Source organism: Scyliorhinus torazame, chromosome 29 (assembly GCF_047496885.1).
Source record: "Scyliorhinus torazame isolate Kashiwa2021f chromosome 29, sScyTor2.1, whole genome shotgun sequence".
Lineage (NCBI taxonomy): Eukaryota > Metazoa > Chordata > Chondrichthyes > Carcharhiniformes > Scyliorhinidae > Scyliorhinus > Scyliorhinus torazame.
The window spans coordinates 12,512,685-12,529,807 of NC_092735.1; the positions used below are offsets into that span (position 1 = coordinate 12,512,685).

General features: G+C 49.4%; 1 protein-coding gene across 1 annotated transcript in view; it reads right to left on the minus strand.

Moving 5' to 3' along the window:
• Positions 1-5,730: 5,730 nt before the first annotated feature.
• The window catches only part of LOC140404126 (germ cell-specific gene 1-like protein), a 43,760-nt gene continuing 32,367 nt past the window's right edge, over positions 5,731-17,123 (minus strand). The window contains exons 2-5 of the mRNA XM_072492544.1: positions 16,394-16,441; positions 14,522-14,674; positions 6,196-6,307; positions 5,731-6,093 (exon numbers count right to left, since the gene is read on the minus strand). Of these exons, the coding sequence (XP_072348645.1) occupies positions 5,832-6,093; positions 6,196-6,307; positions 14,522-14,674; positions 16,394-16,441 (575 nt within the window). The 3' untranslated portion in view covers positions 5,731-5,831. The remainder of the gene's footprint in view (positions 6,094-6,195; positions 6,308-14,521; positions 14,675-16,393; positions 16,442-17,123) is intronic.

A 17,123-nucleotide genomic window follows, 5' to 3' on the forward strand; every position in this document is an offset into this window, starting at 1 on the left:
CACTCCAATCCTCACTCCCTCACATCTCCATTCCCTCACTCCAATCCTCACTCACTCACTCCAATACTCACTCCCTCATTCCCATCTTCACTACATCATGCACTCTGATCTACCCTCACTCCAATCCTCACTCCAATCCCCACTACCTCGCTCACTCCAATCCTCACTCCCTCGCTCACTCCAATCCCCACTACCTCGCTCACTCCAATCCCCACTCCCTCACTCACTTCAATCCTCACTCCCTTACTCACTCTAATCCCCACTACTTCACTCCAATCCTCACTCACTCACATCCTCATTCACTCACATCCTCACTCTCACTCACTCCAATCCTCACTCCCATCCTCACTCTCACTCCAATCCTCACTCCCTCACTCACTCCAATCCCCACTACCTCACTCCAATACTCACTCACTCCAATACTCACTCCCTCATTCCAATCTTCACTATCTCATGCACTCTGATCTTCCCTCACTCCAATCCTCACTCCAATCCCCACTACCTCACTCACTCCAATCCCCGCTACCTCACTCACTCCAATCCTCACTCCCTCACTAACTCCAATCTCCATTCCCTCACTCCAATCCTCACTCACTCACTCCAATACTCACTCCCTCATTCCAGTCTTCAGTACCTCATGCACTCTGATCTTCCCTCACTCCAATCCTTACTCCAATCCCCACTACCTCACTCCAATCCCCACTCCCTCCCTCACTCCAATCCCACTCCCTCATTCACCTCAATCCTCACTCCAATCCTCACTCTCTCACTCACTCCAATCCTCACTCCCTCACTCACTTCAATCCCCACTCCCTCACTCCAATCTCCATTCCCACACGCCAACACTCACTCCCTCATTCCCGTCTTCACTACCTCATGCACTCTGATCTTCCCTCACTCCAATCCTTACTCCAATCCCCACTACCTCACTCCAATCCCCACTCCCTCCCTCACTCCAATCCCACTCCCTCATTCACCTCAATCCTCACTCACTCCAATCCTCACTCTCTCACTCACTCCAATCCTCACTCCCTCACTCACCTCAATCCCCACTCCCTCACTCACTCCAATCTCCATTCCCACACTCCAACACTCACTCCCTCATTCCCGTCTTCACTACCTCATGCACTCTGATCTTCCCTCACTCCAATCCTTACTCCAATCCCCACTACCTCACTCCAATCCCCACTCCCTCCCTCACTCCAATCCCACTCCCTCATTCACCTCAATCCTCACTCCCTCACTCACTCCAATCCTCACTCTCTCACTCACTCCAATCCTCACTCCCTCACATCTCCATTCCCTCACTCCAATCCACACTCACTCCAATACTCACTCCCTCATTCCAATCATCACTACCTCATGCCAATCTTCACTACCTCATGCACTCTGATCTTCCCTCACTCCAATCCTTACTCCAATCCCCACTACCTCACTCCAATCCCCACTCCCTCACTCCAATCCCCACTCCCTCACTCACTCCAATCCTCACTCACTCCAGTCCCACGACCTCACTCACTCCAATCCCCACGACCTCACTCACTCCAATCCCCACGACCTCACTCACTCCAATCCCCGCTACCTCACTCACTCCAATCCCCACTCCCTCACTCACTTCAATCCCCACTCCCTCACTCACTCCAATCTCCATTCCCACACTCCAACACTCACTCCCTCATTCCTGTCTTCACTACCTCATGCACTCTGATCTTCCCTCACTCCAATCCTCACTCCAATCCCCACTACCTCACTCCAATCCCCACTCCCTCACTCACTCACTCCAATCCTCACTCCCTCACATCTCCATTCCCTCACTCCAATCCTCACTCACTCCAATACTCACTCCCTCATTCCCATCTTTGCTACCTCATGCACTCTGATCTTCCCTCACTCCAATCCTCACTCCAATCCCCACTACCTCATGCACTCCAATCCTCACTCCCTCACTCACTCCAATCCCCACTACCTCACTCACTCCGATCCTCACTCCCTCACTCACTCCAATCCCCACTACCTCACTCACTCCAATCCCCACTCCCTCACTCACTCCAATCCTCACTCACTCACTCCAATCCCCACTACTTCACTCCAATCCTCACTCACTCACATCCTCAGTCCACCCAGTTGCTGTAGTCCCTGCCCATGTCCCTTTTCCCTTTGATGTGGAATTATAGAAATGTACAGCACAGGAGGCGACCACACCTGTGATAGCTCTTTGAAAGCGCACTCCAGTTTAGTTCCCACACCCCTGGTTTCTGTCCGTTACTCTTTAGTTCCTCACTCAGTGGCCGCGATCCCACTAACTTTCTGTCTACCATTAACCTGTTTCTCCCGGGGCATCGCGTGGCACAGTGGTTAGCACTGCTGCCTCATGGCGCCAAGGGCGCAGGTTCGATCCCGGCCCCGGGTCACTGTCCGTGTGGAGTTTGCACATTCTCCCCGTGTCTGCGTGGGTCTCACCCCCACAACCGAAAAAGATGTGCAGGGTGGGTGGATTGGCCTCGCTAAGTTGCCCCTTAATTGGAAAAAAGAAATGGGTACTCTAAATTTATTTATTTTTAGTTTAGTTGTTCGGGGCTGTTTAGCACAGGGCTAAATCGCTGGCTTTGAAAGCAGACCAAAGCAAGCCAGCAGCACGGTTCGATTCCCGTACCAGCCTCCCCGAACAGGCGCCGGAATGTGGCGACTAGGGGCTTTTCACAGTAACTTCATTTGAAGCCTACTTGTGACAATAAGCGATTTTCATTTCATTTCATTTCTCTGCCCCTCTTTGTTTCGGTCAGTTGCTTCCTTCCTATTGAGAGTTTTCAGCTAAAACGTTAACTGTTCCATTCAGAAGCTGAGTGGGCAGCTTTTCTGCTTTGATTCGGTTTGTCGTACTATCTGATTGGCAGCCTGCAGTGTACAGGCTGCTTTGAGAAACCCGACTCATTGAATTCAGTTTGACCTGTCACACGGCTGTTCCCAGAGCTGATCCACCTTCCAATATCCATTTAAATCCCGTGGACCATCAGCCCCTGTGGACCATCGGCCTGGAGCCTGGATTTAATTGTTCTCAAACCCTCTCTGTCAGTGAGGACCCGTGAGAAGCTTCCTTGATGGTACAACGGGCAAAGTGATAATGGCTAGGCCATTGACGTTTCATATTTCAGGCAACAAGACACTCTTGTGTTTCAAACAGACCTCTTTGTGCTGGGCATACTCACTGGAGACCCAGCCTCTTTTCTTCCCGTCTAATAAAACTGCTGACTTCGTCGACAGTCAGTCAACTGACAATCCTCAAAGAGCAAGGATTTCAATTAATCTCACATTCGCTCTACGAATCTCCCACTCTATCCATTTCTCATTCACTGCTTCTCTCCATCACTTGCTCCGGCTGTCATTCTTTCCCTGTCTCGTTCTCTATACCCCCCCCCCCCCCCAAACACCCGGGGCCCGGTTTAGCTCAGTGGGCTGGACGGCTGGTTTGTGATGCTGGGCGAGGCCAGCAGCGCAGATTCAATTCCCGTACCGGCTGAGGTTATTCGAGAAGGCCCCGCCTTCTCCACCTTGCCCCTCACCTGCCACGTGGTGACCCTCACGTCAAATCACCACCATTCCTGTGGCGTAGTGGTTAGCACTGTTGCCACACGGCGCCGAGATCCCAGGTTCGATCCCGGCCCTGGGTCACTGCCCGTGTGCAGTTTGCACATTCTCCCCGTGTTTGCGTGGGTCTCACCCCCACAACCCAAAGATGTGCAGGCTCGGTGGATTGGCCATGCTAAATCGCCCCTTAATTGGGGGGGGGGAGAATTGGGCACTTTATTTAAAAACCACCAGTCAGTTCTTCCCCTCAGCCTATGGTCATCTGGGACTATGGTGACTGTCACTTATAATCCCCCTCTTAACCAGTTTGTGTTCATTCTCTCACTCATTCCAACATTTATTCTCTCTCTCCGTCTTTCGTTTCACGTCTCACTCTTTCTGCATTGTCTTGGCTTCTGTCCTTTCTTCGTTGTCTTTCTTTCCTCAATACCCCACGTTCTGAACAACTTTGAATTTTAAGGGGGCCGTTGGAGTAAATATTATCCTGGAACAAGAGAAATAAACGCACCCATCCTCCACAGGTGGTTCAGTCCCTCCCTCGCACTCTCTACCCACTTGTTTAATTCCCTCTCTGGCAGTCTCTCCTCTCACACCCGGTTCACTGCCCATCCTAACCCCGTCAATGTTTCCATCCACATTCCCTGTATGAATCCATTTGAACATTTGTTCGTTCCAGCGCTAACTGATTTTTTCCCCCACTGTCTGGCTCACAATATTGAACCAGTAGTTTGGTAATGGGTTTTAGTGACAAGAGGGCCACCAGAAATGGTTGTGAGGGGTGGGTGACACACCCCACTCCTATGCCACAGGATGCCCTTGGGCTTCACCCTGCTTCCAATCAATTCCTTATCAATCAATACAGCCCTCCACAGTGGCAGCCGTGTGTACCATCTACAAGATACACTGCAGTAACTCGCCAAGGTTCCTTGGACAGCACCTTCCAAACCCATGACCTCCCCCATCTAGAAGGACAAGAGCAGCAGATACCTGGGACCCCCCCCCCCCCCCCCCCCCCCCCACCTGGAGGTTCCCCTCCAAGTCACTCACCGTCCCGACTTGGAAATATATCGGCCGTTCCTTCACTGTCGCTGGGTCAAAGTCCTGGAACTCCCTCCCTAACAGCACAGTGGGTGTACCTACACCTCGGGGACTGCCGTGGCTCAAGAAGGCAGCTCAGCACCACCTTCCGATGGGCAATAATTGCTGCCCTAACCAGCGATGCGCGCACCCCACAAATGAATTTAATATTTTAAAATATGTTTTGAACCTTTTTCCAATGAAGGAGCTATTTAGTGTGATGAATCTGCATGCGCTGCACACCTTTTGGGTTGGCCCACGGGGAGAATGTGCAAACTCCACTCAGACAGTGACCCAGGGCTGCGATCGAACCCGGGCCCTTGGCGCCATGAGGCAGCAGTGCTAACCACCGCCTGTAAATGAATTTTCAAAACATTCTGGAGATGGTGGTGTAGTGGTATATTGCGGGACTAGCCACCCAGAAGCTCTAAGGACCCAGGTTCGAATCCCCCCCCCCTCACCTCATGGCAGATGATGAAATTAGAATTTAATAAAATATCTGGTATTAAAAAGTTGAATGATGGCCAGGAAACTAATTGTCGTTAAAAGCCCATCTGCTTCACTAATGTCCTTTAGGGAAGGAAATCTGCCACCCTTACCCAATCTGGCCTACATGTGACTCCAGAACCACAGCAATGCGGTCGACCCGTAAAAATGCCCTCAGCGATGGCCAATAAATGCTGGCGCCCACATCCCACGATCGAGTTTTTAAAAAAACAAACATCAAAATCAATCCGAATTGGGACGGCACGGCGGCGCAGTGGTTAGCACTGCGGCCTCACGGCGCCGAGGTCCCGGGTTCGATCCCGGCTCTGGGTCCCTGTCCGTGTGGAGTTTGCACGTTCTCCCCGTGTCTGCGTGGGTTTCGCCCCCACAACCCAAAGATGTGCAGGGTGGGTGGATTGGCCGCGCTAAATTGCCCCTTAGTTGGAAAATAATGAATTGGGTACTCTAAATTTATTTATTTTTAAAATCTGCTGGTCATCCACATCTCACTGACTCTGATGAAATGGATGGATCACAACACCAAACTCCAGGAGCAATCGCTGTGCCCACAGCTCGGGTTCTTTAGTGGAAAACGGTTTTACATTGACAGTGTTTCTGAGGGAAAGTACATCACATCAAACAGGAAGTGGGTCGAGGTGAACAGGCGCAGACTCCATCGTGCATTAGCAATGTTCATCCCCCAGGGGCTCGGCGAGATCGGGTTCGCCCGCCGGCGACCTGCCCATCAGGAGGTTCGGAGCCGGATGGGAAAAGACTTCAGCTGAGCTGCAATGGCCTGGGAAATAGTACAGCTCGTCGGGCCCCCGCTTCAAGCTATGTTTGTAGATTTTCTGCGACTGGTGAAATTCAAGCACTGTCTTGGTGTAGATGTTGAGAGCAGTGACGGAGGACGCCATGCAGAATGTGAAGGAGACCCAAGCCAAGCTGCAAAACAGCCAGAGGTTAGCGACAGTACAACGAGTGCGTGCTCACCGCCAATAAATAATCAAATGTTCCCCCCACTTCCCGGTCAGATGATCTACTCACTAGAAGGACCAGCCAAAGTCCCAGCGATGGGGTCTCCAGTCCTCTGGCCCTTGACTTGCTGTCACTTGGAAAACCTGTGTGTACATCATATGGGCAACCATCCCCAGCAGGCCTGAGAATAAAGGAGTAACATTACACTGACACTGCACTAACACACACTGCACTAACACACACTCACACTGCACTAACACTCACACACACTGCACTAACACACACACACTGCACTAACACATACACTGCACTAACACACACTCACATTGCACTAACACACACTGCACTAACACACACACTGCACTAACACACATTCACGCTGCACTAACACACACACACTGCACTAACACACACACACTGCACTAACACACACACTGCACTAACACACACACTGCACTAACACACACACTGCAATAACACACTCACACTGCACTAACACACACACACACTGCACTAACACACACACTGCACTAACACACTGCACTAACACACTCACACTGCACTAACACACTCCCTGCACTAACACACACACTGCACTAACACACACACTGCACTAACACACACACTGCACTAACACACACACTGCACTAACACACTCACACTGCACTAACACACACACACACTGCACTAACACACACACACTGCACTAACGCACACACTGCACTAACACACTCGCACTGCACTAACACACACTCCCTGCACTAACACACACACACTGCACTAACACACACTGCACTAACACACACTCACACTGCACTAACTCACACTGCACTAACACGCACACTGCACTAACACACGCACTCACACTGCACTAACACACGCACTCACACTGCACTAACACACACACACACTGCACTGACACACACACACACTGCACTGGCACACACACATACTGCACTAACACATTCACACTGCACTAACACGCACTAACACACACACGTACTCACACTGCACTAACACACCACTAACACACACACTGCACTAACACACACACTGCACTAACACACACACACTGCACTAACACACGCACACTGCACTAACACACACTCACACTGCACTAACACACACCACTAACACACGCACACACACTGCATTAACACATACTCACACTGCACTAACACACACTGCACTAACACACACTCACACTGCACTAACACACGCACACTGCACTAACCAACAATCCCGCTGTTAACCAACAATCCGCTGGCGAGTGCCCCAGCAGCCCATAACTCACCCATTCCCACCATCACAGCTTCCGAAGTCAGATTGGCCTTCCTGAAAGTGAACCCTCGGAAGGCGAAGGGCCCGGACGGGATCCCTGGTCGTGCACGCAGAGCCTGCGCGGACCAGCTGGCAGAGGTGTTCGCGGACATCTTTAACCTGTCCCTACTCCACTCCGAGGTCCCCGCCTGCTTCAAGAAGACCACCATCATACCGGTACCAAAGAAGAACCAGGCAACGTGCCTCAATGACTACCAACCAGTGGCCCTGACTTCAGTCGTAATGAAGTGCTTCGAGAGGTTGATCATGAAGCGCATCACCTCCATACTCCCAGAACGCCTTGATCCACAGCAATTCGCATACCGCTGCAACCGGTCCACATCAGACACAATTTCCCTGGCCCTACACTCATCCCTAGAGCATCTCGAAAACAAGGACTCCTACATTAGACTCCTATTTATTGACTACAACTCACACTGCACTAACACACACACACTGCACTAACACACATTCACACTGCACTAACACACACACACTGCACTAACACACACACACACACACTGCACTAACACACACACACTGCACTAACACACATTCACACTGCACTAACACACACACACTGCACTAACACACACACACACACACTGCACTAACACACACACACTGCACTAACACACACACACACACACACACACACTGCACTAACACACACACACTGCACTAACACACACACACTGCACTAACACACATTCACACTGCACTAACACACACACTGCACTAACACACACTGCACTAACACACACTCACACTGCACTAACACACACTCACACTGCACTAACACACGTTCACACTGCACTAACACACACACACTGCATTAACACACACACTGCACTAACACACACACACTGCACTAACACACATTCACACTGCACTAACACACACTGCACTAATATACACACACACTGCACTAACACACACACACACACTGCACTAACACACACACTGCACTAACACTCACTGCACTAACACACTCACACTGCACTAACACTCACACTGCACTAACACACACACTGCACTAACACACACACTGCACTCTCCCACGCACACTGCACTAACACACACACACTGCACTAACACACTCACACTGCACTAACACACGCACACTGCACTCTCCCACGCCCACTGCACTAACACACACTCACACTGCACTAACACACACACACTGCACTAAACACTCACACTGCACTAACACACACTCACACTGCACTAACACACTCACACTGCACTAACACACACACACTGCACTAACACACATTCACACTGCACTAACACACATTCACACTGCACTAACACACACTCACACTGCACTAACACACATTCACACTGCACTAACGCACTCACACTGCACTAACACACACTCACACTGCACTAACACACACTCACACTGCACTAACACACATTCACACTGCACTAACACACACACACTGCACTAACACACATTCACACTGCACTAACACACACACACTGCACTAACACGCACACACTGCACTAACACACACACACACACACACTGCACTAACACACACACACTGCACTAACACACACACACTGCACTAACACACACACACTGCACTAACACACATTCACACTGCACTAACACACACACTGCACTAACACACACTGCACTAACACACACTCACACTGCACTAACACACACTGCACTAACACACACTCACACTGCACTAACACACGTTCACACTGCACTAACACACACACACTGCATTAACACACACACTGCACTAACACACACACACTGCACTAACACACATTCACACTGCACTAACACGCACTCACACTGCACTAACACACACTGCACTAATATACACACACACTGCACTAACACACACACACTGCACTAACACACACACTGCACTAACACTCACTGCACTAACACACTCACACTGCACTAACACACTGCACTAACACACACACACTGCACTAACACACACACTGCACTAACACACACACTGCACTAACACACTCACACTGCACTAACACACACACTGCACTAAACACTCACACTGCACTAACACACACTCACACTGCACTAACACACTCACACTGCACTAACACACTCACACTGCACTAAACACTCACACTGCACTAACACACACACTGCACTAACACTCACACTGCACTAACACACACACTGCACTAACACACTCACACTGCACTAACACACACTCACACTGCACTAACACACACACACTGCACTAACACACACACACTGCACTAACACACACACTGCACTAACACACACTCACACTGCACTAACACACACACACTGCACTAACACACATTCACACTGCACTAACACACACACTGCACTAACATACACACACACTGCACTAACACTCACACTGCACTAACACACACTCACACTGCACTAACACACACACACACACTGCACTAACACACACCCACTGCACTAACACTCACACTGCACTAACACACACACACACTGCACTAAAACACACACACTGCACTAACACACACACTGCACTAACACACACATTGCACTAACACACACACTGCACTAACACACACATACTGCACTAACACACTGCACTAACACTCACACTGCACTAACACACACACTGCACTAACACACACACTGCACTAACACTCACACTGCACTAACACACTCACACTGCACTAACACACACTCACACTGTACTAACACACACTGCACTAACACATATTCACACTGCACTAACACACACACACTGCACTAACACTCACACTGCACTAACACTCACACTGCACTAACACACACACTGCACTAACACATATTCACACTGCACTAACACACACACACTACACTAACACATATTCACACTGCACTAACACATATTCACACTGCACTAACACACACACACTGCACTAACACACACACACTGCACTAACACACACACACTGCACTAACACACTCACACTGCACTAACACTCACACTGCACTAACACACACTGCACTAACACACACACACTGCACTAACACACACACACTGCACTAACACACACACACTGCACTAACACACACACTGCACTAACACACACACTGCACTAAACACTCACACTGCACTAACACACACTCACACTGCACTAACACACTCACACTGCACTAAACACTCACACTGCACTAACAAACACTCACACTGCACTAACACACACTCACACTGCACTAACACACACTCTCACTGCACACACACACACACACACTGCACTAACGCACTCATGCTGCACTAACGCACTCACACTGCACTAAACACTCACACTGCACTAACACACACACACTGCACTAACACACACACACTGCACTCTCCCACGCACACTGCACTAACACACACACTGCACTAACACACACACACTGCACTAACACACACACACTGCACTAACACACACACTGCACTAACACTCACACTGCACTAACACACACACACTGCACTAACACACACACTGCACTAACACACTCACACTGCACTAACACACACACTGCACTAAACACTCATACTGCACTAACACACACACTGCACTAAACACTCACACTGCACTAACACACACTCACACTGCACTAGCACACATTCACACTGCACTAACACACACTCACGCTGCACTAACACACACTCACGCTGCACACACACACTGCACTAACGCACTCATGCTGCACTAAACACTCACTGCACTAAACACTCACACTGCACTAAACACTCACACTGCACTAACACACACTCACACTGCACTAGCACACATTCACACTGCACTAACACACACTCACGCTGCACTAACACACACTCACGCTGCACTAACACACACTCACACTGCACACACACACTGCACTAACGCACTCATGCTGCACTAAACACTGCACTAAACACTCACACTGCACTAACACACACACACTGCACTCTCCCATGCACACTGCACTAACACACACACACTGCACTAACACACTCACACTGCACTAACACACACACTGCACTAACACACACACACTGCACTAACACACGCACACTGCACTCTCCCACGCCCACTGCACTAACACACACTCACACTGCACTAACACACACACACTGCACTAAACACTCACACTGCACTAACACACACTCACACTGCACTAACACACTCACACTGCACTAACACAAACACACTGCACTAACACACATTCACACTGCACTAACACACATTCACACTGCACTAACACACACTCACGCTGCACTAACACACATTCACACTGCACTAACGCACTCACACTGCACTAACACACACTCACACTGCACTAACACACACTCACACTGCACTAACACACTCACACTGCACTAACACACTCACTGCACTCCCCCACACTGCACTAACAGATTCACACTGCACTAACACACACTGCACTAACACACACTCACACTGCACTAACACACACTCACACTGCACTAACACACTCACACTGCACTAACACACTCACTGCACTCCCCCACACTGCACTAACAGATTCACACTGCACTAACACACACTGCACTAACACACACTGCACTAACACACACACGCACTGCACTAACACACACATACTGCACTAACACACACATACTGCACTAACACACACATACTGCACTAACACACACATACTGCACTAATACACACACACACTGCACTCTCCCACACTGACACACACACTGCACTAAAGCACTCACACTGCACTAACACACTCACTGCACTCACACATTCACACTGCACTCTCTCACACTGACACACACACTGCACTAAAGCACACACACTGCACTAACACACACTGCACTAACACACACACACTGCACTAACACACACACACTGCACTAACACACACACACTGCACTAACACACACACACTGCACTAACACACACTGCACTAACACACACTCACACTGCACTAACACACACTCACACTGCACTAACACATGTACTCACACTGCACTAACACACGCACACTGCACTAACACACGTACTCACACTGCACTAACAGACGCACTCTCACTGCACTAACACACTCACTGCACTAACACACTCACTGCACTAACACACATTCACACTGCACTAACACACACACACTGCACTAACACACTCTCACTGCACTAACACACACACTGCACTAAACACTCACACTGCACTAAACACTCACACTGCACTAAACACTCACACTGCACTAAACACTCACACTGCACTAAACACTCACACTCACACTGCACTAACACACACTCACACTGCACTAACACACACACCACTCTTCCACACTGACACACACACTGCACTAACACACGCACTGCACTAACACACACACACTGCACTAACACACACACACTGCACTAACACACACACTGCACTCTTCCACACTGACACACACTGCACTAACACACGCACTGCATGAACACAGGGGGCTGTTTAGCACAGGGCTAAATCGCTGGCTTTGAAAGCAGACCAAGGCAGGCCAGCAGCACGGTCCAATTCCTGTAACAGCCTCCCCGAACAGGCGCCGGAATGTGGTGACTAGGGGCTTTTCACAGTAACTTCATTTGAAGCCTACTTGTGACAATAAGCGATTTTCATTTTCACACACACTGCACTAACACACACTCACACTGCACAAACACTTACTCTGCATTAACACACTCACACTGCACTAACACACACTGACACTGCACTAACACACATTGGCACACAGTGAGCACTCTGACACACATGCACACAAACACACTGCACTCTCCCACACTCACATATTGATACTGTCATAAACTCTCACTCCTGCAGAAATGATTCAAAACACAGAATCACGCTAACACACACGCTGACCTCCACAAGGGTACAGACTAACACATACTTGGACACACTCACAAATTGAAGTAGTCATACACACAGTCACACACAGACATGCACATGTAAACACACAAACACTAAGCACAGTTTCACACACACGCATGCTCAGTCTCACAGACGCAGTCATCAACATGCAAACTCACAGAATAGGATCAACAGGAGTGTATCGATATTTATAGCATGTATCAATATTTACTGAGATTCCTTGTTGGGTGGGAGTGAGGTGTCAGTACTTAGAAGATGTTCCCAGATGTATTTTATGGGGACAGTGTAGAGGATGCATCACTCTCTAACCCCATGCTCTACCTGTCCTGGGAGTGTAGTGTAGAGGGAGCTTTATAATGTATCTAACCCTGTGCTGTACCTGTCCTGGGAGTGTTTGTTGGGGACAGTGTAGAGGGAGCTTTACTCTGTATCTATCCCCGTGCTGTACCTGTCCTGGGAGTGTTTGATGGGGAGAGTGTAGAGGGAGCTTTACTCTGTATCTAACCCTGGGCTGTACCTGGCCTGGGAGTGTTTGATGGGGATAGTGTCGAGGGAGCTTTACTCTGTATCTAACCCCGTGTTGTACCTGCCCTGGGAGTGTTTGTTGGGGACAGTGTAGAGGGAGCTTTACTCTGTATCTAACCCCGTGTTGTACCTGTCCTGGGAGTGTTTGTTGGGGACAGTGTAGAGGGAGCTTTATAATGTATCTAACCCTGTGCTGTACCTGTCCTGGGAGTGTTTGTTGGGGACAGTGTAGAGGGAGCTTTACTCTGTATCTAACCCTGGGCTGTACCTGGCCTGGGAGTGTTTGATGGGGATAGTGTAGAGGGAGCTTTACTCTGTATCTAACCCCGTGTTGTACCTGCCCTGGGAGTGTTTGTTGGGGACAGTGTAGAGGGAGCTTTACTCTGTATCTAACCCCGTGTTGTACCTGCCCTGGGAGTGTTTGATGGGGACAGTGTAGAGGGAGCTTTACTCTGTACCTAACCCCGTGCTGTACCTGTCCTGGGAGTGTTTGATGGGGACAGTGTAGAGGGAGCTTTACTCTGTATCTAACCCCATGCTGTACCTGTCCTGGGAGTGTTTGATGGGGACAGTGTAGAGGGAGATTTAATCTGTATCTAACGCCATGCTGTACCTGTCCTGGGAGTGTTTGATGGGGACAGTGTAGAGGGAGATTTAATCTGTATCTCACCTGTGGACAGTCCAGTGGTTTAAGACACTCACGTACCTGACAAGACAGAGAAAATGGCTGCAAACGCATTGAGTTTGAGTCCATAGGTGGGGTTTCCCGAGAAACACACATCTAACCCCATGAGCAAGAAACTAATGGAGAGCAAGACAATGTAGAGAACTTCAGAGACCAACGAAAGCCACAGGATACCTGTCCCACAGGAGAGAAGGCGAGGATTAAGGGGGCTATGGACACTCTTACTATCAGATTGTAGAGGAGAATAATAAATGTTTTAAAAGGGGAACAGACAGAAGACATGAAGGAAGAGAGCGCAGAGAACTGTAACCAGAGATAGGATGACAAAGAATGAATTGGAGCTCGAGGGAGAATGACAGAGAAACAGGACAGGAGACACAGAGGGAAAGAAGGAAGATAAACGGAGACACGGAGAAGGATATGAGCTGAAGAGCAGCAGACAGAGACCGTGAGAAACGGATAGAAGCACTAAGCCAGAGAGTGAGAATAAAAGAGAAAAATAGAGGAACCGAAGGGCAGAGAGAGAATGACTGAAAAGTAATGAACAAAGAACAGTACAGCACAGGAATAGGCCCTTCGGCCCTCAACCTGTGCCGACCATGCTGCCCGTCTAACCTAAAACCTTCTACACTTTCGGGGTCCGTATCCCTCTATTCCTATCCTATTCATGTATTTGTCAAGATGCCCCTTAAACGTCACTATCGTCGCTGCTTCCACCACCTCCTCCGGCAGCGAGTTCCAGGCACCCACTACTCTCTGTGTAAAAAAAAAAACTCCCCTCGTTTCCCCTCTAAACTTTCCCCCTCGCTCCTTAAACCTTTGTCCCTGAGGAATTGACTCTTCCACCCTGGGAAAAAGCCTCTGACTATTCACTCTGTCCATGCCCCGTCCATGAGACGGACACAAACCTCCAGATTAATATTGAACGATCACAAACGGTAAGGCAGTGAAAGAAGAGAGAGAGAGACTGAGTGAGATATCGATGAGCACTTGAAACACCAGAGCAAACAAGGTTACAAACCAAGTGCTGAAAAATGGGATTCGAATGGATAGGTGCTTGAAGGCCGGCACAGCACGTTGGGCCAAAAGGTCCAAAGCAGATGGAATCATCAAATCCCTCCACTGCAGAAGGAGGCCATTCGGCCCACTGGGTTTGCACCTACCTGGACCCTATCTCTGTAACCATACCCAACCTTTGGATACTACAGGCAATTTATCATGGCCAATCCACCTAACCTACACATCTTTGGACTGTGGAAGGAAATCGGAGCAGCCGGAGGGAACTCTCGCAGACACGGGGAGAAGGTCCCTCTACAGGTAGAGTCGGAGACAGAATCAGTGAGGGAAGGCCGACTCTGAATAGGCATGTGCATAACCTCTGATTTAAAATAAGTTCCATCACCAGGAATTCGCCTCTCCCATTATTAACCCCCTCACCCTCCCTCCTGACCCATTTTGCAGCTCACACGCCCTCCTCGAGTTGCAGAATCCCGACACTGCAGAAGGAGGCCATTCGGCCCATCGAATCTGCACCGACCCTTCGAAAGACCACCCTACCTATGCACAATCCCCCGCCCTATTCCTGCAACCCTACCCTAAGGGGAAATTTAGCGTGGCAAATCCCCACACAGACACGGGGAGAATGTGCAAAACCCCGCACAATCACCCAAGGCCAGAATCGAACCCGGGTTCCTGGCACTGTGAGGCAGCAGTGCTAACCACCGTGCCACCCTCTCCTCATCCTCCCTCCACCATTACCGACTTCACCCCTCCCAACTGACTTCACCCCTCCCACATCCCCAACCTCACTATCACCTCCACCCCCATCCCCTCCCCATCCCATCTCTATCCCTCCAATCCACAGCTCACCCTGATGAACCAATGCCCTCTCACCTTGTTGTGTGATGGGGGTCAAATCGATAAAACTCCGACACGTCTCCCCTGAAATGAAAGACAGGCAATTATTCAATTTAAGAATGAACGTGAACCCCCCCCCCTCCCCTACCGCACCCAGCCAGCACAGTTCCTGTCCTGGAGGTTCTGTACCCTAACAGTTAGGATACTGGTTGGAAACCCCAATATTTTATTTTCATTTTGTAAGGCTGTGAGGAGATGATCCCTCGCTCCGGGAGTAATTTCACGCAAAATAGGTATATGGTATGTTAAAACAAACTTTATTACGACCACATTATTAAAATATCTTTAACATAACACAACTACCGGCTTAAACAATGCTGGTCAGTACAGTGAGACAATAATCCTTAACTGCTATCTTTACTTCCACTCAAACAGCCAAAACCATCTCAGATCCCAATCCATTTTTGAATGCAGCTGGCACTCGGGAATACTTGCTGTACTGAGATGTATTTTGGGATAGACCTGAACCCCGTCAGAACCATGCAGAATCTCTGGCTGTGTTTCATCAGAAATGTATCAGCTCGCCTTCCAGCCACAAACTAAAACTGAATCTCAACACCTGATTGCTTCAACCCCTGATGGCTCCTCCCATTAACTACACATCTTCCTAAACTGAACACAATGAACTACTCTGCAGGGAATCCTCTTAATATGAACAACAATTCATCAGCCCAAACTTTTATGATGCTTTGATTGCACTTCTGGC